Source organism: Marmota monax, unplaced genomic scaffold (genome assembly GCF_021218885.2).
Source record: "Marmota monax isolate L192 unplaced genomic scaffold, Marmota_monax_Labrador192_F-V1.1 WCK01_AAM20220418_F8-fsc00017, whole genome shotgun sequence".
Taxonomy (NCBI): Eukaryota; Metazoa; Chordata; class Mammalia; order Rodentia; family Sciuridae; genus Marmota; species Marmota monax.
Window position 1 is genome coordinate 16083852 of NW_026695241.1, and position 26975 is coordinate 16110826.

Genomic DNA, 26975 nt, shown 5'->3' on the forward strand with positions numbered 1-26975 from the left:
TTGCTGTGTAACCTGACCATGTGGTTCAGAAGCCTTTAGAAATGGTTTGCAGAAAGAATTTTTAAAATTTTAGAGACACAGGCTGCAAATGCTTTAAAATGTTGTAAGCAGAGCTCAATAGTCAATTTTGGTGGGAACTCAGAAAACCAGAATGCTGATAGGAGTATGGAGTTTGCTCCTGAGATGTCAGAGGGAAATGAGAACTCTTCTGGGAATGAGAATAGAGGCCACTCATGTTATATTCTGGCAAAGAGCTTGGACAAATTTTTCCCATATCCTGAGACTTTATGTGAGGTTGAATTTAAAAGGGATGGAGTAATTAATATGGTGGTGAAAATTTCAAGGCAGCACAGCCAGTGGCATGGATATTGTTGGCAGATTTAAGACAGGTGTACTGTGAGAATTGGGATCAAAAAGCAGAGCTACACTTCCAGTTTTCCCAGAGTTCATATTAAGCTGGATACCAGGAAGTTGTTTGTGTTGAAGAGATTACTGCCCCCAAAGAGATGCTGAGTACTTTGCACAGAGACAATAGGAACTTTGCCTAGGGGGCACCTCAGTAATTTGCAAGAGCATACCCACTACAGGCTCCAGGGTACAGAAGATAACATTCCTTTGAGAAGAAATCATGGAATTCTAGCCTGGTACAGGGAAATTTAAAAAGCTATTTGCCCATGATAAGCCCTGCAGGTATTCAGAGGCTGCTGTAGCCATGATTTCAGGAAGCCCACATATTGCACAAGCTGGCAACATATCTTTGCATCATCCATGTATGCTGATTCAGTAGGAGTGCTGGATGTTAAAGTTAGGGGTCATGGAAGCTTCCACCAAGATTTAAAAGCAATGTCTGAGAGACCAGGCAAAGTATAGCAGGGTCAGTGTTCCTGTGGGCTTCCCTTGGTAGGATAATGCATGAAGCTGTAAAGGTGAAGCTGCTGTTGGAATGCAGTCCCCAGGAATTAAGAGATGCCAGAAACCTAGACTGTCTGCCAAGAAAAACTGCTAGCTGCAAAGAAAACCATGCTGCAAGCAAGGCCAAGGGGGCTAAGCCATCCAAGACCTTTAGAAAGCACATCTCCCCACCATGTGTCCTAGATGCTGTATGTGGAGTTAGGGGACCTGTTTGCCTAGCTGGGTTTTGATCTTGTTTTGGCTGCACTCCTTTCTCTGCCCCTCTTTCTCCCTTTTGAAGTGGAAATGTTTACTCTGTGCCACTGTATATTAGCAATATGTAACTTACTTTTGATTTTTACAAATATTTTACCTTGAATCTCAAATGAGACTTTGAACTTGGACTTTTGAGCAATGCTAGAACTATCAAGACTATGGATCTCTTGGAGATAGACTAAAAGCATTTTGAATTATAAGATAGACATGAGCTTTGGGGGACTAGGGGGAGAATATTATGCTTTGGATGTGATATGTTCCTCCAAAGTCCTTGTTAACATGGGGGTATTTGAAGGTGAAAAGATTGGATTCTGTAAACTGATCATTCCATTCTAGTTTGAGTGGATCCACTAGATAGTAACTATAGTCAGGTGGGGTATGGCTGGAGAAGGTGGGTCACTGGGGGTTTGTCCTACATCTTCCCTGTGTGCCTCCCACTATCCTTTCTAACTCTCCCATGAGTTGAGCAGCTCTCCTCCAATAGACCCTTCCTTCATGATGTACTGTGACATATTAGGTCCAGAACTATGAAGCTGGCCATCTGTCGTCTGAGACCTCTGAAACTGTGCTCTCCAAATAAACTTTTCCTCTTCAAAATTATTCCTGTCAGGCATTTTGGTCACAATAATGAAAAAGCTGATTAAAATACCAGTAGATAGGAATATAGATTTTTCAACCATGAAAAGTCAACCAGTGGAGTTATTTCCAAAAGGCTTAGTAATCTAAATAGAGTAGTTTGCCTTGAATAAAGCACTAGATAATTTTATGACCATTAGAAGCATTTGTAACTATCCAAGCTCAGATAATGATAAGGGTAATTAAATTCTGGACCTGACTGTACATGATCCTTGGTGCCAGGGGATTTGTTCTTCAGGGAACTTCAGCATTACAATAAATCCAAACTGTCCTCCCCAAAATTAAGCTCCAACACATGAAGTTTCAGATCTGAGAGATGTACCAGAGGAGGACATCATTTAAGGACCACAGCAGCTCATGGGGTTCAACAGTTGAACCATTTGCATTTGGCTCTGATTTTCCAGTTGCCTGGTTGCCAAACTTGCTGTTGTAAACTAGAACTATGTCAGCATCTCTTTGATCCTTATGTCCCAGTCTGCAACCACAATCCCTATAGCACCAAGAGCTTCTCTGGGTGGTAGGTGTACCAATATTATTATGAAAAAAAAATCTTATTGATTTTATAGATCTTTCAATGGTGACAGGGCCTATTTGCATGCACACTCTCATTTGATCTTCCCCTTGATCCTATGAGGTTGTCAGAACAGTATCCACATCTCCACTGTTTGCACAGGGTCACTGTTAGTTGGTAGCAGCAATGGGATTAGAAACTGTAACCTCTGACTCTGGGTTAGAAACACCCATGACAACCAAGAAGGGAAGAAATGCAGAATTCTGATGAGCAGACTGGAATGACGAAGAATGCATGCTATAATAATAACTGCCAGTAAAGACACAAAGCCATAGCACATGAAAGAGGTGTGACTAAAAGGTATGAAAAGATAGCTGTACGACTACTAGATTTGAAAATCTCTCTGAATCGCTTTGATTTCTGTAAAACTTAACTATATAGGTCATCTCCTCCCCTCCAGCCATTTCTTTTTAGCTCACCTTTTCCTCCTTCATCTTGTAAATTTATTTATATATTTCCCAAATTCCTATTCATTTATCTCTCTGGAGATCTTAACAATCCTCAAAGCTTTCACTGTCACTGCCATACAGTGAATTCTCTAGTCCCTACTGATAGTGCTGAATCGCTCATCTGAATTTATTATACATTTCCAATCAGATGTCTCAAAGATCTGACTTCTTCTATTTTGTATCACCTTGGTATCACATCCCCAAATTTTGTATCACATCCCCAAAATTCCATATAAACTCATGTTATCCAAATAGGCACTGGATTAAAATTATCACCACTATACTTTCTACCTGAAACTTTCATTAGGAGTGGAATCTTAATTAAGAATCAGAACTAGATTTGAAAGCCCATTCAGCCGTTTATTAGCAGTGCTATCTTGGGAAAATTCTTTAGCTTCATTAAGCATTAGTTACTCATTTATAAAATGGAGATACTAATAGTGACTACCACCTGAGTCTTTGGGAGCTCCTATAATATAATGTAAACAAAGTTCTCGCACAATGTCCTGTACCTGGTACTTTGCCAATCAATATTAGTGGTAAGTGATGGTAATAGTAGTTATGAATAATAATGTATCTTCCACTTTATAGAAAATAACACAGGGAAAAATAAACAGAATTGTTGAGGTTAACTAAGGAGTCAAAAATAGAATATGAGACCTAATTGCCAATCATCGCTTGTTATCTTGTGTATGAATTGATTTCAGGATGAAGGTTAGCTTTGTCAAATCAACAGGGCTTATCTAACTGTCTTTAAGTGATTCTGGGCTCCAATGGTGTCATCTCAGGCCAGGAAACATCAGGTCTGGCTGTCAGTACTAGCTTTGAGGCTAATCCAGTTATACACTCGCCTCTGCCATCTATCAGTGAAACACTAACAAGTAGAAACAGCAGTGGTGACAGCACCAGGATCTAAGCATATGATTCTGTGGAGTGGGTGGCTAATGAATTCCCCCATCAATACTCTGAGCTTTTATGCCTTCTGAATGCAGCCAGGGATCTAAAATCCATCATCTGTACTTTCAGGGAGTCAATGAGTTATCTCTTGCCCTGCTGCACTGAACAATACCCCAGGAGTAATCAGTGGTAACTGTGAAAGTTCTGGGACGAGATAATTCATCTAACCAGTGGTGTTAGGCAGTCTTGCCATTAAGTCATGAGTCCCAGCACTCATTTGATGGCACCTAGAGTTTACCTAGTTTGTTGTACTTTAGATCTGTGTTTAAAAGGCCTCCGCTACTCAATCTTGTTTGGCTAGTGTGATGACTACAGTCACCTAGGATGTGGGTCACCAGGTTGGCTTTAAAACAGGAACAATCTGACTCCTTAGAATTTTATATTACTTAACTTGAAACCTCAGGCCTGATTTAAGTTGATTCATTGTTTAGGAAAATCAAATATAGTGCTTTCTCTGAGTTAAAAATTTAATTGAAGAAAAAATTAAAGTACCAACAATATTAGAATCTAGGCATGACTGAAAGCTCAGAACAGGTCCAGGAGCCATGTAGGAATTTCATATAGTTACCTCACTGTGGGTTGAAAATGTATTTTCATCTCTTAATTTTGAGGTTTGTTCAAGTTTGTTAGCTCTATTTTATCCAAGATTGACACACATTGCCAACACCTAACAGTTTGCCTGGTACAAAGTTCTCAATTTAAATACAATGAATGAAGCTTATGAGCTAAATTCTCTTAATCTTACTTTTTCAAAATTCACATTATATATGCATTGAGGATTCTGAAACATGACAGTGTAAGAGGCACTGATGTAAATGATAAATGAGAAAGATATGGGCATTTCGAATTTGCCTCTCATAACTGCCTACCAGGCATGATATTTTCTACACACTTTGTCAATTCAGTTTTGATGATGGCATTATTGTACATTTCATCTGCATATTAAATTTATAATATTTGCCTTCATTTTTTGGGAAACTGAAATCTATAAAATATTTTTCTTTAGATCTGTGGTTTTACGATTCTAGTAAACTTGCTAAAAATGCAGCAGCTGCTTCCTCTGTCCACACTCTCCATGTACTCACTTGAGACATTGGGCCAATTGATGATCTTTCTGGTGCTCTATAATCCTCAAGTGTAGAGCTGAGCCTTCTATATTCAGTTGGTACCTTGGTGGGCCTAAACCAGTTTCATATTAGCCTATCTAGAAGGGTTTCCTTTTCTTTTGCTTCTGTTATTATGGTTGGTGTGGTTATTAGTGGTGTTTGTGATGGTTATTGTCATCTTGTTCTCCTCCTTTCCTTTTCCTTCTCCTCTCCTTTATGCAAAGTTGCTTAATCCCTTTTTCATGATTAATAAAACAAGAGCAGGACATCAGACCAGGGTGGGTTACACATTTACTGGTGAGCTTAGGAGATTTGGGGAGTGATATAGACTGAAGAAGAGAGGAATAGAACATTTCCCTGAAACACGGTATGGAGACCTCACACAACATAATGAGGCACTAAGCAAATGACAAAGGTTCATTTACCCTGTTGACCTAACCCAGGGGTAAAGTGTCTTCATCTTAAGCTCCAAAATCTCAAATGTAAATCTAAAATGAAAAATTTGTTTTTGACCAGATAAGATGGAATTTCCTTTGCAAAAATGGTCATAGAAAATTTATGTACATAGAAAACTTAAAATGAAAGTTTACTTTTTACTGTAAAACATATCATTATTGTTTTTTGGTGTGAGTATATGTGTGTGCATGTGTGTAGGTGCACATTTACACAGTCATTACCCTAAGGAAGGCATTAACTACTGTCTAACTTTTCAAGAAAACTACCACTCTACATTTGTACAGTCCTTTGCTGATAACAGCTTCTAAATAGCTTATTTCAATTGATCCTCAGCAGAAGCCTGCAACATAATATTTCCACACCCATTTAAAAGAAGAGGAAGCCAAAGCTCTGAGTGATGGAGTGATTTGCTCAGAGTCAACAGAAATGGGACCTGAATCTAAATCTTTTGGTTTCAAATTAATGGTCTCTTTCAACTGTGGCATGCTGCCTCGCAAAAACAAGCGTGGAATCAAAGTGAAGAGATTTAGATAGAAATATCTTGGGAATCATAAAGATCTCAGGAAGCACACACCCATTCCCAGGCACAAAGCTGCCTCTGGTCCAGCTTACATAAGCACTCACATCTGTCCATCCCCACTTCCACTGCCTTCTCCCACCTTCTCGTCCAACTCTGCTGGGATGCACAGCGAAGCTGGAAGCCGCAGGGAGGATGCCCAGCAGGCCCTCTCTGCACAAGTGGCTAATGATCTGGAAAAGCTCCTAAGCCCAGAAAACCCAAAGAGGGCTTTTTCACTAAGAACAAATAGCAATGAAAGGAAATACAGAGCCAACCTGCAGTGCACAGCACTCTGTGGGAAATGAAATTGCATCTGTTGGACACCTTTGTTGTTTTCTTGTTCTTTCCCTCTTTACTTACGTTACCAGTCTCAAAAACACCACTAACATTCCTCTGTACTCCATTGGAGATTCCCCTAAATACAGTTCCTAAGTCCAATCCAGTTCCATCAATGGCCAAAACCAGAGATGAATCTGAGCTAACAGCAACCTAATGTCACTAAGGACTAACTTGGCAGATGTTGATGGTTTACTGCAAATAGCCCATATAGAGTGACCAAGATGATGCCTTCAGCCTGGTAATTTATAGATGCAATAGATGTAAAGAATCGACCATTTGTCATATTTCAGTTCTGTTCCCATTTATTCTCCAGGAGTCTCTTTGAATGCAATAAGTTATGGAAAACCATATTATACAAACCAAACTTAAAAAATACCCAATTTCTTCACATGTGACGCTGAGAGAATATTACCAGTCTCTTATTTGGAGGGCCTGATTTTTGCAAGAAGAGTATTTTGCCCTTACGAAAAAGAGGTCTGTCTGGATGGCACTCTTTCATCTTCCTTGCTTGGTATTATCCAAGCATGTACATGATAAGTCAGGACAGAAAGTGTTGGGAAAGGTTATAGATTCTTGTCAAACAAAACAGATGCCTTGACACATAAATTTTCACCGTTCCTGAAAGGCTCATAATTAAAAAATGAATCTAAGAGGATTTACTGTAAATTACACACAGGGAGAAAGAAATTAATAGGATGTCTTTTTTACACCCAGCATTGACTACAGGAAGGGAAGCTAATTGTTGCCCAGCTCTCCCCGACCCTCTATTTTGTAGGTGGTGAAAGGAGATTGTCAAGAGCTGCGTGATATCAAGAGTAAGCACTTCATGGTAATCTTTTCTCTGGTCCTATTCACTGTTTCCCTTTTGGTATAAATGAAGGTGAGTGAAAAGGGACACAGCTCTATGAAGCCTTGATATGGGGTCAATGAGCAGATGTCACTCTCAAGTAACAGCAGCTGTTCTCCAAATATTAAGCAGATTAATCCCTCAACAATAGATTTCGGTGGCAGAAAACTTATATTTGAAATAATAATTAGCAAAAAAGAAACCCCTGTGCCCTAAGATACCCTCCCTCCACAGAATCTCATTTCATGCGCATGTACTTCAACAAAGGACTTTTTGCCTTTGTCAAACACATTCCATTCATGATTTCATTAATATCATGAGTCATAATTGATACAGAAAGCACTGCATCATGGAAGGGTGAACCAAAAAGCAAAGAAATGTTAATTTGAAATAAGTGGTTTCCAAATTATTTTGATCTCTTGGCCTTCTCTGATTTATTTTTTAAATGATCCAATTCTTATCTTGTTTATCACTGATTGTCAATGGCCATTTAACTCCCAAGAGGAACAAATAAATGAGAAGACTTTAGGTTAAAAAGAAAGTATAACAAGGGGAAGAGACTTCACCAGGATGACAGATAATCTAATAAATCATGAACTAAGAAAAATCATGATGACAGCACCTACCCAACTCAACTTGGTGCCTTTTTCTTTCTCTGTCCTAATTATTTCTCATTGGGCATACCTAAATTTTGCCCAAGCTTTGTCTACCCATTCCTGCCATCTGACACAACATTGCATGTCCTCAAATTAGTCATGGCCACTTACCCTTCATTCTCTCCCACTCTCCAATCAAAACTCAAATTCTGTCACAGCAGCTGACCTTAGCCTGCTATGAGAAGGATTACAACAAGACTGGCTGATTTAAACTAATTAGTCAACAATTTAAGGTACTTCCAATGAAGCATGAGTTTAAGAAGATACCTATTTTCCTAAACAGTTATTAAAGAGTAGGGATTTCAAGAAGACAGGAAGAGAAGAGGGGAAAGTTCAAATCATGTGTAATACTTGTGCATTGTACATCCACAATGGCCCACTTAGCACCTGCAGCAGACAAATTGAGTAAAGACCGGATCTCCAACCTGCTGGAATCTCTGCTGCCTGCACAAATCTTTCCAGTGTAAAGCTCAAAATCCATCTGCCATTACTGCTGTGGACTATTCTAAGATGGGTGCTCACCTCAGAGTCAGACTCCCGGGTATTCTTGGAAGAGCATTTTCACTTCCTTCAAATAAGCTAACTTGGGAATAAAAATGAATTATTCCAGTGACAGTGTTGAAGCCACACAGAACACTTCAAGAATTTCTAAAAGTTGCTCATTTATAAGACACAAATTTTCTCTTCTGTCTCTGTCTGGATCTTGTTTGATTCTCTCTCTTGCTGTTTTCCTCTCTCTCTTTCTCCCTCATACACACAACACACAACACATACACACACATATATTCATTCATACTTTGTTGTTAAAACAACTTTATTAGCCTGACCACCATTACAGGTACCACTAGAGTTCTTTCCACAGTTAACACACATACTCAAAGAATGAAGCTTCACTCCCCTCCCATATAGTCTGGTGTATGTGTGTAGGCAGATTCCTGTCCTTTTTTCCTTCTCCCTGGAATTTATCGCCCTGCCATGGTCTGGATGTGTCACCCATACCCTATGCAATAGTGTTGAGAGTCAGGGTCTTTCTAAAGGCAGATTAACAGCATTATAAGCTGTCTTTCAGCACCAGGCACAAGGGTGCATGCCTGTATTGCCAGCTACTCATGAGGCAGAGGCAGGAAGATTGCAAGTTCAAAGCCAGCCTCAAACTTAGAGAGACCCTGTCTCAGAATAAAACAGAAAGTGCTGAAGATGTAGCTAAGTGGTAGAGCACCCCTGGGTTCAATTCCCAGTACTTCCAAAGGTACGGGGCGGAGGAGGGTGCTTACAGGAGTAGGTTCACTTTTTTGTTCTTCTGCTTCATGTGAAAACATAGCAATCTCTCCTCTAGAGGATAGTGTTCAAGTTATCCTCATGGAAGCAGCAAGACCAAGTTCTAACCTGCTGCCATCTTGATCTTGAACTTCCCCATCTCCCAAATGGAGAAATAAATTTCTATTATTTACAAATTATCAAATCATAGGTATTCTTTTAAAGCAGCTCTAAATAAACAAAGCCACAAGCTTGCATCTCCTCTGAATACTGCCATCATTTCTTTTGTTTTCCCAGCAAGTTCTCTTCTTGTAGGCAAATGGCAAGGTGGAGTGAAATCTTTTGCTTCCTGCCCGAACTTTTTCACTTTTGCTGATAACCCCTAAGCTCTTTTCCTTTCAAGTAATTTTCTTTAGTACAAGAAAACAAAGAACCATTCAACAAACAAAACCACCTTTTACAGATAGTAACAGTCTTTTAAAAGTACCTTAATAGATAACCATGGCTTTATTTCCCTGATATATCTACATATATGTCCAAAATAAGAGACTAATTTTTTATTCAATCCTTGCACTCTACTTGGGTTATTTTATTTTCAATTGTGATAAGGAGTATACAGAAAGAGATGATCCACAAAGAAATACAACATGGTTTCACACAACTAGACCAATGAAGGAGCCCCATGCTTGAGAGGGTCATGCATAGGTCAGGTTCACCATAGAATTGTGTGAATTTTTTATATTGTAGCGTCCCTTTGTCTTTTCTTTTGAAAAGATCAGGCAGATTATATAATTTTCTAACCCCAGCTTTGCAGGAAAATCTACTGGAATTTCCCAGGATGTTTAGGGAATCATAGCTTCACTGGAGTAGGTACATAGCACCCCAAGATGGTTCTACATATTGCGATGAAAAATTTCTACTATTTTTGCTTTTTATAAACAAAGTGATATACCACAAAACCTAATATGTATGCTTAAACAGAGTACACACACTAATGAATACAAACAAATGTATACTTGAACCCTAAAGTATGTTTTAGAAGAATTCATTTTTTTCAAAACACTTAAGAAAGGACAAAGTTATAATGTCATAATACAATATACCAGAGTATCCTAGCTCCTCCTAGAAGTTCTTAGTATTCACACATCCATTTTATAAAAACATCAGCAATTCCAAGCAAACTGTCAGAAAATAAGAAAACCTCTTTCTTAAAAGTGAATGGGGAGAATTGGATAAAAAGTAGCACAGTAGTTGACTCAAAAAGATGCTCATGGCCATGCCAAATCATATTTTTTCTGAGTAAGTCACACTGAACAAAAAAAGAAGATAAATCACTATGAAAATGCAAGTGAGCTGGTGATAATATCCTAGTTATAGCTGCCATGAAATAGTCATTAAGTTATATGCAGCATAAATCTCCAAGAGTTCTGTAAATTATGGTGGTTCTTAGAGACCAAATAAAGATAAACTATAGAACTATGGCTTCCTTTCTCTTTGCTCCTTGGTGTGGCTTTTAAAAATGTTTATGCTCAGGCTTGTTATACTATATAGCTCTTAAATTATCTCAGAATTTAAAATTTGCAACTCAAATCTTTAAGACTCCTTTTCTACATTTTGAAGGCCATCACTTCTAAACAATCCCTTCTTGCATTTGGAAGTAGACTCTTGCTCTGCTCAGGCTCCTACTGGGCCAGACAAGCTTCCAGCTCTAGTCTCAAACTTGAGTTGTTCCCACTTCCAAGGCTTGTTGAAGGAGCAAGTGCTAGAGATGAACACTTCCAACTCTGGAGCCCAGCAATGAAATCTTAAGTCCTGCTTCTATCCCTAGAACTGAATATCAGCAAACTCTGATTCAAGAATCTCCAGTCAGTGTTCCTTTTTTTTTCTTACAGATTGGTACTAATCCCCAGTTGATCTTTTTTCTTAACTGCTGTTTTCCCCCTGATATTTAAACTGAATTCTTATTGCTCCAAATTAAATCCATTCTTTCTAGCCTTGTCATTGCTAACTAATGAGAACAATTCCTCTCCTTGCTGTTGGTGGCTGCACTTGGGGTGCTTATAGATGAGAATCATATCTTTAGCCTACTTTCTTAGCTGCAGACTGCACAGGTGATAAAATGGGTTAATTGTTGCTATAAAAATATTTCCTATCCTCATAACAAAGCAGTTTTTTTCCTTCAAATCATTTTAGTTTCTTAGATTTGCAGTATTTTCTTAAGATCTGTAGGGACTGAAAGTATAGTCCTATTGAGTTCATACATACAAGACGTAAAGCAAAATGTCAGATATGCAATATGCATGAATAACACTAATCTTGGTCCTTGTGCTATTTCCTTTGAAACACAGCCCCACCCACTCTGGAGCTCTGACATCAGTTTTTATCACACATTCTTTATATCTACCTCTACAGTGATATTTGCGTCTTAGGACAAGGGTCACCAACTACAGTTGTGGCTAATTTTGGTAAATGAATTTTCACTGAAATTCCGTCTTGTGCACTAAAAAGATGTATTATCTATGGCAAAACTGAGTCACTCTGATAGTGACTATATAACCAGCCTGTGAGTCCCTCCTTGGCCCTTTATAGGTTTGCCAAACCCCAGCCCAGGAAATCATAAACATTCCAGTTAGCTTTGCTATTTGTACCAAGTAAGTTGAACCACACCTTGTAAAGCTATTGTCTGCACCCAAGTGATCTGTTAGATGTTTATCTGCAGGCCAAACCACAAGGTTGGGAAAGGGAGTTTGAAAGAGAATAATAGGTTTTTGTTTTTGTTTTTTTTCTATATATATATTCCTGGAACAGAGGGGAGAGTTTTTAATTTTTTTATCACAGAAGCATGTATGAGTGTGATGGTTCACATAATGGAAGGCAATTCCTATGAAGCATGTGCACCTTTGTTGTGTCCGTGTGTGGAGTGTTCCGCTGCATTTATCTGACTCACCAACTCAGACCACCAGGGAGACAAGAGAATGCAGGCCAAGGCCGGGTACTCACTATGTGAAGCTGCAGGAAGTCTCCAAGACCTGGAGCGCTGTCGATGCGTACTAAGATGCCATCCTTCACCGTGGTGCTGAAGCCCACTGCCAGGCGGTCAGAGCGCGTGCTGGGCCTGTCATTGGCCGGCCAGGTGTAGAGGATGAGGCCACCACTTTTCCCAAAGATGTAGGTAGCACCAGCTGTGAAGGCAAGGAGAGAGCGAGATGTCAGGGCACTGTACTGTGCATTGCCAACTCTAGCACACTGCTGAGGCTTCACAGAACAGCTGCAGAGAGGAAACGTCCCCCACAGGACAGGATTTGGTTACTGAGAGGGATGACTTCCAAAGCCTCAGAAGGCATCTGTCACCTCAAATTAAAGTTGCCAGTAAAAGGAAGTAAAAGAAATGAATAACAAAGCAGATGTTAGTGAGAGACATTCCTAACATCCGTAGTTCTTGCTGCGTATTAGTGGAGGGCAAATTATGTGCTGTGTCGAAGAGCTTTGGTACATTGTGACAAACAACTTCTCTGTCCTTCCCAACAGCAGAATTAATTTTCCATCCTGGCTAGGACAGGCATGAGATAAAGAACTTGTCCCCCATCTCTTGGCTATCAAAAGGTTCTGATCAGTGGAGCAGGGAACTGTTCCAGAGATGCCTCACCAAAATCAGTGTAATGAGGAAGCCAAAAGGCACCATTTCTCTCATGCCCATGCCTTCTCCACCCACAGAAGACACAGTTATGCCCTGAGAAAACCAAGTAATATGGGGCAGTATCCCTTAATGGAATACTTGGGGCCAGAGTGATTCTGAAATAAATTTTTTTTTTAAATTTTGGCATATTTGCATATACATAATAAAATATATTGGAGATAGGACTCAAGTCTAAATATAAAATTTAGTTGTTTTATAGACAAATTATACACATATCTTGAAGGTAATTTACAGTTGGATTAGAGCCTATCACATGAGATCAGGTAGAATCTTCCACTTGCGACACCCTGTCAATGTTCAAAAAGTTTTAGGTATAAAGCATTTCAGATTTTGGATTTTTGTGTTAGGAATGTTCAACTTGTAAGACTGAAAGCTTTTGCCTATTTCCCTATTATGTTGCCATAAGCATGGTGACTAAAATTATTTCCAAGCTCTTTAAAAATGAATGTTTTTCTCCTCTAGTGGTAGAATTTATCTGGTATTAGAACAACAGTTTCAAATTCCTTTTCCAAACTACATGAGACATAGCAAAATAATCCCCAGAAAATGAACTTTTAACATGAGAAGTGGTATCATCAGTTACAACTAGTGGGTTTATCAGTGTTTTTTTATTATTTACTCATGAATTTCCTTTTCTCAGTGTGAAACCAGAGGCTACCAAGAATATATGAATATGAAATTATCTATAAAACAAATAGAAAGAAAAACAAAGAAAAATATGTATTTAAAAATATAAAAAGCCTATTTCAAGAAGCAAGTTTAAATTCTGATTCTGGGAAAATATATTTCAATTTAGTAGACAAAATAGACTACCCCATAATAACCTTCATGGTTTCCTGCCTGTTACCCACAGTGAGTATTTCCATATGTTACTCAGCTCAAAGTCCAAAGAACATTTGGCACTAGATTTTCTTGTGAATATCCCAGCAAACATGTTCCAACCTTTAAGACTATTTTTAAAACAACATTAGACAACCATTCAGATATCTTTAGCAGTTACTAAAAATCTCAAGCACTGGTCCACATTTATTATCAGGGCTAGTTTACAGAAAATATTGGGTGGAATTACGCTAGCTGAAGAAGAGATGAGTTATGCAGCTTGCTAAGAAATAATATACTCCTTTGAGCTAGAATTAGGAGTATATGTCATATGTCATCTTTGTAAAGAAGAAAGCCACATTAAATTCTGATGTATATATAGAATGTCATTTGTCCCCCTTGAAAGGTCACTATTCAAATCATTCCAATTTGGTGAGTTTATACATTACATGTAGCATGACATTATTTTCCTTTTATGAATTTCTCAATCTTTAGGGAATGGTCTCTGGAAAGCCTCCCACAGTCATATGGAGAATTTGGGACTGTAGTAAGCAAAGTTTATGATGAAGTCTATATGCAAAACAATGTTGGCTCCTTATCATCCACAAACACAATCAAATCTTCTTAAAATTAGAAATGTGGGTATAATGATTTACCCTTGATATCTCTCCATCTGTGAAGAATTTAAATAAGTCCCTTTCTGTAGATTATTACAAATGTCATCATTGCTCCCTTCATTCTTTATTTGGAAAACTGAAGGTTACTCAGTGATTAATGTATAAAATCACCAAAAAATGCAAATCAGCTTGTGACATTTCATGATAATTTATAAAATCTTACCCTATTCTATCCTAAATACATAGTGAATTGTGCCACATAGTGGATTTTGCCACAGAGGTGTATTTTGTTACTACAAATAAACAAAGTAAAAAACTCATTGCAAAAAAGAATAATAATATAAATAGAACTTTACAATTTGCAAAGATTATACAAGTTTGTTAGATGAAATTTCCCTACAATTGTATGGGACATTTCCTTGGTTAACAGTTTTATAGAACAGAGGCTCAGATATTTCATTTAAGTCAGTGGTACCTTCTTTAAGTCCCCAGCCTGAGCCACCCGTCTACAAGTCTTTTTTCACTACCTGCCAATGTAACTTTTTTTTGCACAATAAACTGGACCAATGGGGCAAAGCTATCCAAATTTAGCTCTTTTCACTTTTTCTTCCAATACCAAATCAGATTGAACACAAAGCCATCACCCGAAATCTGCATATTAAAATAAAAATTATATATATATACATACATATATATACACATACATACATATATATACATATATACATATATATATCTATAACATGTTATATATGTTAGATAATTCTAACTCTATAGGTGAAAAGGGAATAAAAGATAAAAAGCGCTTAGTATAAGGCTTATTCTAGTATGCAGAAAGCAGTATTAAAACATCTGTTCTCGGTACTGAGCTTTCTATTCAGGGTGAATAAAGACCCTGAGTGTTTCCATAGCCTAAACTTCCTTTAGAGGAAGTTAACTAGTAGTTGCAATTTTCTACTCTGATAATGTGATTGTTTTTCTCCTTATTTTTTATGTTTTTCTATCTTTCATGGTTTTTAGAAATAAACACACACTTTCTGTTAATTCATATAAAATGCCTAGAGTCCCAAAAGGAACATAATAAAGTTGTTTCACTTTTATTTTCAAATTTTAAAAAGTTGTTACTTTAAAGTATGGATTACAAATAAATTTGGGGGAAACATCTCAGGAACTATAAGAACCCTCCTTATATCCATTAAGAGTTTTTATTTCCAAGTCATGTAATACCACATCACATAACTTCTCCTGTGAGCCAAGAAATACTGATTCCTGGTTTCTCAACTGAGTTCAGAATGTCAGTGCTAAGATCATACTACATTAATAATGAGGACCATGCAACTATCTTTCCTGATAGCAAAAATGATCAATTTATCTGAAGAAAAACTGTAGATAGCAATAAGCTGATGAAGCAGATAATATGTGACTTCTTTAAGAGAATAAGCATACATTTTCTTCGAGGTCACATATTTTCCCAAGATTCTTAAAACTTTGGTGTATTTTATAGCTTATCTTAATGGAATTTAATTTCTGAGGGTAAATAACCTTTTTCCTTGTTTAGGAACATTTGGATTGTTATTATTGTTTTTTGTTTGATTTCTAAACTCCAGTTCCCTGCTTTTATGACATTGTTCCTATTTCCAGTCTCATATCCAAACAACAGATCACATTTTTTTGGAAATTATTCACAGAAATAGGATTATGGTCTTGTCTAAGATTCACTCTAAATATAAAAATAATATATAGATGTATATGTGTGCACGCATGTACATATGTACATGTGTGTACCTATGCATGTGTGTAAGTATGAAAAATAAGAAAAATTTAATCAGAAAATAAAATTGACTACTTGTAACTTTTTTATTATTTTGCTTATTATATAATTAGAAGTTAAATAGCTTCAGGAAAATACTCAAAGATATATACATATGTGTTTGTGTATATATATCTACATATAAAAATATATATGTGTATGTGTATATATATATATATATATATATATATATATATATATGAAATATATATGTGTATATTTTAATGTGACAAAGTTCCCTACAATGATTTTCTATTGGTGTTAAAATAAGTTTTGGAAGCTCAAGACACCTAAATTTAAACTGAACTAGATAAATTACTTTCATATAAGTATATCACATTGAAAATAATAAATAAAATGTGAGTGTGATACTTCAAGTGCAAACCCATATGATACATTAAGTAGGATGAGAAACAGGACATCAGGCTGAGGCTCTTGAAGATGGCCTGAGAATACAGTCTAAAATCTCATGATAGTAACGTGTAGGTGGCTTCCTCTGTTGTTTTAGGTTCCCTCTTTCTGAGTACTCCTTCATCAAGCTTCTCCACAATTGTGTTCTTTATTATAAATTGTCAAGTCCTTTTGGAAAATAGATAGACCATCAATGACATAAAATATACTCTGCCGGTAGATATAGTTATTGCTATAAAATTAAAACTATCTTTTATTCATATCAATTACCATATAGCTAATAAAACCAAAATGGAAAGACTTGTGGCTTTGAAACTGACGAATACCTCTTCTAGCTTATGGAGGCATAAAGCTCCAGAATCTCATAATGACTGATGGTCCGAAGAATATAGTTTCTTGATTTATATTAGTTGGTTTGTTCTATGGTTTCCTTCTACCTCTGTCTCCCTAGCTATTTGGGCTGCATCTTGTGCATTTTCTCCTGACAGTGGGAACTAGCATTTCCATAGCATTGATTGGTTTTCAAATTGCCTTCTTTGGTAGTATCTCATTTGATGCCTCTTTCTTCAATACTCACTGAAGGTTTAGTGGCAAATATTTTTGTTATTATTTTAACAAGAAAATGGAGGCTCAAAGAAATTCAGCTGCTCGATGCAGTTCTCGGTGGTGGAGCAGAGAATAGAATCAGATTTCCCTGTCTTAACTCTGAACTTCTCTCCCCAGGACAGGGTGTCCTGCTGACCCATGGGGTGAAACTCCCTAACAGAATCCCTAGCTCTCCTCCCCAGAGCCCTGCAAGGAGGAGAGAAGGGTGAATGACAGATAGAAAACTGCAAAAAAAGGCATTGCATTGCAGAGGGAGTCACAAGGGAACGTAGGGTAAGAGATACGAATTTTACAAACTGCCCTCTGATGAGTTTATTGAATGGATGGCCTACTGATCTAGTCAGCCTCTTTGAATTTTTAAAAATAAATGTCAAAACCAATAATAAAATACTCTTAAAGGAAGGAAAGCTGAAAAAAAATGAACCTTAAAAGAGAAAGGTTTTTTCCCCCTATTTTTAAGAATATCCTTTTTCTTTGGTAAAGAAATAGTATATTTGGTGTTTAGTAAACCGAGAATCTGACAATACTTGAGAATCAAATACATCCTCAGGGATAGCCAGGCTCCATTTCTTAAAAGGTGCTCAGGCAGGTGGGGGCTCCCTCCATCTGGGGCAATCTCTTCCCTCTCTTGAAGGAAGAATGAGTAAAACTAAATGGGCATTAAGCCCAAACCCATTACCTTCTGAGATTTATAGAGGCAATATTGCATAACGTGTCCTAGGATCCCAGAAACAAGGTTTCAACTCAAAGACTTCCCAGCAGAGCCAGTACTGGTTCAGTGTAGTATTAAGTGTGCTCAGTAACACTGAAACTCAAACTTGCATGCAGTGAAGGCCTTTTATATTCTATCCAATGCCACCATGCCACCATGCCAGAGGAGCTGGTAGGAGAAAAACATAAAACCCATAAAATTTTACCATCTAACTCAATACTTTGCTGTGAACTAAAATTTCTGGTGGTAAATAGGATCAACAATAACCATTCTTCAGGGATATACTAGGTTCCTTCAAATTTGTTTGGTTAGAGTCATTGATAGAAATGCTATCATGGATTTTCCAGGAGTAATGAAGAAGAAACAAATAATTATGTTGTGTCTAAATCTGATACCAACTATCGAGATGTCTTATTTCCGTGTTACATTATATACACTTTCATTTTCCCAAACTTTAAGTAAAATAAAAATCATAGATAGTTTCTGAATACATTTATGAATACTGACAAGTACACCCTGATTCTGTCTTTGGGGGTAATGATGTTTTGCAGAAATACATTACTTCAGAAACATGCTGCACAGGTAAACATAGAAGTATTGTTACTCATGGATTCCAGGAGACTTCTAAGCAAAAAGATGATAGGTGGTAGAGTATGCAATATTTTAGACACTAAAATTGATTTACAAATAAAGTTTCCAGGGACATAATCAAATCCTTTCTTTCCTAAAGGAATTTTCATAAGTGTCTTTTTTTTCTTCTCTTTGGTTCTGCTGCTTAGCAATAGTAATTCTAATACTAATGGTAATGCTAATATCAATATTCACATCAGCTATATATATGAACTATTTACTCTATATGATAGTATTCAACATAGTATTTCAAATCCCTATATCTGCACTTGAGATATTGTTGCTATATTATCAGTTTGCTAGGGCTATATAAGGAGGTACTACAGCCAGCCTAGGTGGCTTAAACAACAGAAATTTGTTTTTTTCACAATTTTGAGGCTAGAAGTCCAGGATCAAAATGTCAGCAGAGTTAGTTTCTTCTGAATACTCTCTTCCTGACTGGTAGATAGCCATTTTTCACCTGTGTGAAACATGGCCTTCCCTCTGAACCTACCTATGTCCTAATTTTCCTCTTCTTCTAAGATACCAGTCATATTTGATTAAATCCCACTCCACTGATCTCATTTAACTTAATTCTGTCTTTAATGACTATAGCTCCAGAATACAGTTACTTTTTTTTTTTTTTTTGTACCAGGGATTCAACCCAAGGGTACTTAACCACTGAGCCATATTCTCAGCCCTTTTTTGTATTTTATTTAGAGACAGGGTCTCACTGAGTTACTTAGGGCTTTGTTAAGTTGCTGAGACTGGCTTTGAACTTGCAATCCTCCTATCCCAGCCTCTGGAGCCACTGAGATTACAGGCATGTGCCACCATGACTGGCTACTCTCACATTCTAAGATGTTGAAGACTATGTCTCAGTAAAGTTGCCCTCAAATATCTGTGGGTTCTGTGCTCACAGATTCAACAAACAGCAAATCAAAAATATTTTTTAAAAATTATATGTGTACTAGACATGTGCAGTCTTTCTTCTTTCCTAAACAACACAGCACAACAATTATTGACAGAACATTTACTTTATATTAGGTATTATAAATAATCCAGAGAAAATTAAAAGTATATGAAAGGATGTTCACAGGTTGTATGCAAATACCAGGTCATTGTATATAAAAGAATGGAGCACCTGTGGATTTTGGTATCCACAGTGGTTTCTTTAAAATGTTGCCACAGAGACCAAGGCATAGCTCTATATGAATTTGGGGGGTAGCACAATTCATCATGCAACAGTTACTGTCTCCATTTTAAAGATAAGAGTGGTTATAAAATAAGGCAAAATCACTTACAAATATCTTCTACAAAATTATCTAGTGAAATCAGGAATTGAATCCAGATCTGTTTGATTTAGCAATCTCTATGATTTTTATTTAGCTATGTTGTTTCCCTAAAATCCTCAATTCTTACACTCAGTTTGTGTCTAGGTAAGGAAATGAATGAAAATGGGTTTTTAACATGTGGTCAAAATTAAAATAAAGCCAAGAAGCTGGAAACTCCATCTTTTCCTGATAGAAATGGCAGCATGGAAAGGGTAACCATTTCATCTTACTGAAACAACAATGATTTTATCTGAGGTCATCTGTTCTCTTGTAAAGTGTGTAAAACAAGGTCAGGCGGTAAGTTGTTCATGAATAATTACTCTACCCACTGAACCCAATGAGCTTTACGTCAGAGATTACCTCATTGAACTTTCACCTCATGCTGGTTTCTTAAATAGCCAAACAAAATAAGTCCTAGGAAATTGCATAGTTTTCAGGTTGAAGAAAATAAATATTAAGTTTTATCACCAAACAAAATGAAAATCCACAACCTGTGTACTACAAGTTCCTGGAGCACAAGGCTGTTTAATTTACCTATCGACATTATGAATGCTCAGAAAATAAACATTGTTGAATTAATCAATGAAATTTCCTCACCTATTCTTGCATATCTCACAATACCATTCAAGCATGGAAATAGAATGAAAATATAGAAATAGGAAACGACAGTGTCCATTAATCCAGCTCAGCTTTTTGCATTTAACCTCATGTGGAAATACTTTATAAATACTCATCAGTTAGGGTTCTCAGTGTCTCCTATGATGGAGTAGAACACGGCTTTCAATTTATAAAAGAAACCTAACGACAAAGACATTTGAATGATCTTTATTCAGTGAAATTTTAGCAGACTCAGATTAAAAAAATCACATTCATTTGAGTCAAATTGTTTTATGTTATCCCTCAGTTCCTAAATCACACTGCAAATTGTTTCTGTAGAAATAAATAAATAAATACATATCGATTTTATTTCGAAGGGATATATAGTAGAAAAGCAATGTGACAAATGTAAGAATATCAGTGTTATCGTTTTATTTGATAGAATATTAACCAAGAGCAAAGACCATGTATACATGTGTCCTTAGGCAAAATATAAATATGTGAAAATAAAAGCGAAGATGATAGTTTTATAATTACTCTGCAGCCCTTTCTGTAGAATCATTTTTTTTTTCTAAATGTATTCCCTCTGATGACATCTCACAGGACAAGGTTAGAAGAAAGAAGTTCAGAACACATTTATCTGCTTCCTTTTCCTCCTTTTATTCCGCAACTTTGAAATTCTTTCTCTCATAAGAGCAATTGAGGGACTTCTAAGTACTGAATATTCTCCAAAAAAGAAATACAGATGAAAAGTAGTTGCCTATTTCCAAGAGCTTTGATTTAAACGCCTGATTTATATGAACTCCAACACTTTGAAGAGCCAGGGGCTATACACAGATTACTTTAGTGTATTTGTGACTCTAATTCATAAAATATGATTTTTCTGGAAAAGTTGGCTAATACTTTTGAAGGGTAATGACTCTTGGTTATATGAGACACATATTTCTTAATCACCGTTTTAGTCAGCTTTTTCATTGCTGTGACTAAAAGGACTTGACCAAAACAACTGTAGAAGAGGGAAGGTTCATTTAAGGCTCACAGTTTTAGAGGTCCTAGTCCATAGAAGGCCTAGTTCTATACCTCAGGGCTCCAGGTGGGGCAGAACATCATGGTGGAAGAGTGTGGCAGAGGGTAACAGCTCACATGCTGATCAGGAAGCAGAGAGACAGACTCCACTTGCCAGATTTAAATATATAGCTCAAAGTCCCAATTCTGACCTCTTCCAGCCACACTCTACCACCTCAGTTACCACTCAGTTAATCCCTAGCAGGGAATTAATTTACTGATTGGGTTAAGACTCTCAGAACCCAATCATTTCTCCTCTGAACCTTCTTGAATTGTTTCATACATGAATTTAGGGGATACCTCACATCTGAACCATAACAATCACAGAACACATCATAGAGTTAGGAGAAAAGGAAACCATGTCAACTATTGTAACCATGCTCCATAACATGTAACAATCATTTATCTTCACAGCATCTCTGTTTTTCCATGGTTAAGAAGATGGTACTGCTTCTCCTGCCTAATAATCTTAAAGAGTTGTACTAAAGATCAAAAAAGGTAATATGCATATAATAGAGAACTCTAGAAAAATTTCAGTATTGCCTTTTTTTTTTTAATGATCAACTCAAAGTGAAAGACTGCTCACATTTTTTGGTATCTGCTCGGGACTTTATTTATTTTACTGTCCCAGAACAACTTCTGTCTTCATCTGGAAACACTGAACATCTTCACACACAGATATTGTGATTCCCTCCCAAATCAGTTGCATGATGCAAATGGACACCGTCATTGTCAAATCCTTAAAAGATTCTGCACTCACGTACAGCTGATTTGTTAAAATGTAATAAATTAATCCAACTTTAGCCCGCAAAAGCACTTCACCAATTTTTTTTTTTTTTTTAAATATGGAAACCCTCCTCCACCAGCACCTTTCTGATGACGAAGATGTACATGAGAGGCACACAGCTGCCCTGGCCACATCCCCTACTACAGGGAGGCATTTTGAGAAAATAAACATGGACTCAAAGAGTGAAGACAAATTGTCAAACACCAAGAGAGGAAATCTTATTGTTTTTTAAGTACTTAGTTCAAGTGGTCCATAGGATTGAGCCATACCCTTCTCTTTCTTATAGTAAATTTTCAATAGCTGGTGTGTTTAGTGGAAGCTAGTTCAAATTCATTTTCTTTCTTATATAGAAAATTTCTGGATAAAAAAGAACCCCTGGTGACTATGACAGGGCCTAAAACACACAGACATACTAAGTCCTGGTTAAAGGATCTGACAAGGAATGATGATCATGACTGAGGATAAGTCAGGAATTTAGCCAGAGAAAAGGACTACACTCAGTCATTCCCATTCATTCCAAATAAGAGCATTTGCTGCACTGAGAATATTCTTGCTGACAAAAAACCCTTAATGGTTTCTATATGTAAGTTATATTAAAAACATTGTGAGGTTGAAAGAGAAGATGATGTTCATAAGGATGCAGGCCCTCACCAGGCGCCACCAGAATCTGCCCTTATTTGGGACTCCTAGGCTCCAGAACTATGAGATATAAATTTCTGATATTTACAAAGCTACCCAGTCTAGGGCCTTTTGTTATAGTGGCCCAGGTTAAGATGTTCCTCACTTCTTACATACCCAATACACTCTTAATATCAATACCTCATAAATCCACAGCATGAGCAAACATAATTATTTTACTTACAAATAATCAATAAAAATTTCTGAATAAACATATTGGCGCTACATTAAAAGACTAAATGCAACACTCCAGGAATGTGTGAAGTATTACATTTCAACATAAAGATATCTACTTACCAAAATTTATTACATAAATTAATTAAAGTAGAATTAGGATATAATTTTATCCATGACTTAAGAAATATCCTGGAGCTATCCCTTCAAAAAATTTAATTAAGGCAGCAATTGAACAAAATGTTCTAAATAGGATAGTAACTATCAAAAACAAAACAACACATGATAAATTGTAAAACTGTATATTCTTGCCATTAAAATCATGAAAATAGAAATGTTCATTATCACAGTATTGTTCCACATTGTTTTGGAAATTCTTACTAAAATAAAGTAATAAAATGAAATGAGTTGTAAAATACTGGAAAAGTATTCAATAATTTTCAAAATTTACATGATTAAATATATACATGTCCCAAATAACTCATTTAAAATCCTTAAAATTGGTAAGTTGATCTAAAATAAGATAAATAAAAATTGATATCTTGTCATCCTGCCAAAAATGATGCAATGATTTATACAGGGGGCTAAGACTATTTAATGCGAAAAGATAGTCTAGGAAAATTAGACTGCTAGGAAAACTAAAAATCAATAGGCAAATCAATCACATTGGACACTTACCTTATATCATATAAAAACATAGTTCAACAGAGGTCGAAGACTTAAATATAAGAGCGAAAATCATACACCTCTTAGAAGAAAGCTTGGTGGAATCACTTCATGACATTGGATTTGGCAATAATTTTTGGACATGACATCAAAAGCATGAAAAGGACTATACTCAGTCATTCCCATTCATTCATTCATCTACTGAAAAGTAGATTAATTTGGTTTAAGAATGAATATTTATTTTGTGCATCAAATCACCATAAACTGAGTGGAATAATAATAATTTCTCCCATAGAATGCAAGAAAATATTTGCAAACCATATATGTGTTAAGAAATTAGTATTGAGAATATATAAAGACTCCAACTCAAAAATCAACCCATTTTAGAATGGGTAGGGCTTGGGTGTAAATGACAGAGCTCCTGCTTAGCATGTTTAGGGCCCTGAACTTGATCCCCAGCACTGCCAAAAAGTGAAAAATAAATGGGCAAAGGCCTTGAGTATATATTTCTCTAATTGATATGAAAATGTGAACCAAAATCTCATTGAAATGTAACTTTATACAATGTAAGATGACTGGTATTAACAACCAGAAAATAACAAGTATTAGTAAGGATGTGGAGAATTTGAAAAACTTTTATACTGCTAATAGGAATTAAAACATTGTTGTTGCAGTGGAAAAAGTATGGCAATTTCTCAAATTAACTCTAGAATTATCATGTGGTCCAGTAGTTTCACATTTAGCTATATTCCCAAATGAATTGAAAGCAGTGATTTAAATAGACATTTGCATCTATGTTCATAGCAGAATTATTCACACTATCCAAACTGCAGAAAAACCCAAATCTCCATTGACAGATGAATGGGTAAACTAAATATGGTCTACTATGCAATGGAATATTACTTAGCATTACTGACTATATATTTAAAAATAGTTATGGTAAATTTTTGTTATGTATATTGTACCATAAAAAAATCAATAGCATTTTTAAATTATAGCAATCAACAGGTTAAAATAAAAGGGGAAATCCCAAACAAAATAATAAAAATCTATAAAATATCTTGAAATAAATTCAATGAAAAAAAGATATGAAAAGATAAGCTATATAAAGAAAACTGCAACTTTCAAAGGGCATAAGAATTTCACATATGCACAGATCATTTTATATTACTGTACAGGGAAAATCTGAATATATTCACTCTGTTAATCTTCAAGGCACCTCTAAACAGAATCGTAACTTTTTGAACTTCACAAAGAAAAATAGTGGGTAAGATTTGTCAAGAAAAATGTACAAGTAAGGATGAAGAAAGATTTGCTTTGGAACTCCTTAAAATAAACTAAAGTGACTCTAATCAAAATAATCTTTCCTTAGGAGAAAAACAGAACATTTAGTAAGTAAAAAATAAATGTAATGGCATGGGAAATTTAAAAAAGAACACTTGTTGACTTCCTTTATGTACTAGGAAGCAGGCTGTAGGTGTAATACAATGTGACCTATTCAGTGATGTTCAAAATGAGATGGGAATCCACAGCATGAGTCATAGGTGCATTTTCAACCTATTCTGAATCTTAAGGGTAAGTCCATAATTTCCCGATTTTAAAGAGGGAAGGACATTCTATCTGGAAGAGATGTGATAGAGCATGGTATATTTGGGGAACAGGGCATGATCCCTTGTGGGTAGTGTGGAGTCTGAAGAGCTGGATACAGCAAGGATGGTCCCTGAAAATAGAGCAGTAAGAGCCCTGCAGAATGCTGAATGTCATAGTAAGATACTTGTATCTTAGTAGACAAGTCAGTACTTTCCTGATAGAGTTTTGTTTTTGTAACAGAAATACTTCAAGGATTAAACCTTCAATTTCTACCAGATAATTTTTTAATCTTTCATTATTTTCTGAGCACGTAAGCTTGTCTATTTGGGGCAGTCCTGGAGCCAGAAGCCAGGACTGTTATGTCCACTGCTCTGAGTATATAAGTTGAAGATATAAGTTTGAATTTAGTAAATCTATTACAGTCCCACATCGAATTCTCAACAGAATGTTTTTAGTGTTGAAAGAGTTGTTTAAAAGACTATTTTGATCAGTGGGGAGCACATACATACCTACATTTGAGAAAAACTCACTTTATGCAGTGTGGAGGGAGGTATCCAGTGGATGGAGAGAAAGACCATTGCAATCACCCACGGGTAAGAGTGGGAGCTAGGTAGGGGTGGGTCAGTGAGCCTGAGAAGTGAGAAGAGGGAGTGGGTGCCGAGGCCCTAAAGAATAAAAAGACCTGATGGTTCATTTGATATCTGGGGAAGAATTAAGGGAGGAGCAGAAGATGATTCAGAGTTCTCAAGTTTGTGACCATAAAATTGTAGATAGAAAAGGAAGCACAGCACACTTTAGTGTTTGAAGGTAACAAGTTTGACATGGGGCTTATTGAGTTTTGTGTTCTTGTATGACAGTGGTTCAGGTGATCTGTTCAAACTCCACAACTGTGAAAGTCCATGATTTTAAGCTCCAAGCGAGACCATACTTCTATCACAGATTGCACTCAGGTTCGGCTCAGCTATTTCCCAGATATTTTCTATCTGTTATTTAGAGGACCTGAAAGATTATGTAAATTGATTTCCCCAGGAACACCCATTGAGCTATTTGCCTTTCTCTCTGGCCTCCATCTACATACACACACAAAAGAAAACAGTTTGCACTTGGTTGTAATTATAGTACTTACATAATCTTGAGACCTTTTTTTTTTTATCATTTGGGTATTTGAACCTGTCCATTATCATATGACCTTTATTATTTTAAGTGCTCACATAATATTTCACAAGATGATCAGCTCTAACAACACATCTCTCACTAAGCACGTAGGTGTTTTTTCTGAGAGCCTAACATGGGAGAGCAGGTAGATTATTTAATACTATGATTGACTCTACTTAATATATATAACATTTTCAATTTTCCAAATAAAAACACCTCTAGAAATATTAGGCCACGTGGTTTTGTTCTTCTTCAAATCATTTAGAGCCAAGAGTCACATGAGAGATCAAAATGGATCAAAATCAACTCTGAGTTGTCAAAGCCATTTTTATTATTCATTCAGTAAACCTTTATCCCTCACCTTTTATCAGTGGACAAGCCTATCAGTGCATTATTACATAATAGTTTGGTAATCAGATTATAGTTTATTTTTAAAAGCTGATTTCCTCTGAATAGAGAGTCTCCTATTTTTTTTTGTTTGTTTGTTTTACCCTCTTCAAAGCCTCAGCTTATAACATCTATTTTTCCTTTGTGGTTTTTTAGCAAGGCAATTGTCTTTTGCTAATATTTGGTGATGCTTATCTCTCTTGCCTAATTAAATATATTTTAAACACATCCCCCATCTCATTCTCACTGACTACCCTCAGC

General features: G+C 36.4%; 1 protein-coding gene across 29 annotated transcripts in view; it reads right to left on the reverse strand.

Moving 5' to 3' along the window:
* Nucleotides 1-26975, reverse strand: part of Nrxn3 (neurexin 3) — a 1577562-nt gene that overhangs the window by 354510 nt on the left and 1196077 nt on the right. For all 29 annotated transcript variants that reach the window (XR_009226397.1, XR_009226396.1, XM_058577846.1 and 26 more), the window contains one exon: nucleotides 12001-12182. Coding sequence is in view for 27 of the 29 variants with exons in the window: in XM_058577846.1 (XP_058433829.1) it covers nucleotides 12001-12182 (182 nt within the window). In the remaining 2 variants the exon portion in view is untranslated. The remainder of the gene's footprint in view (nucleotides 1-12000; nucleotides 12183-26975) is intronic.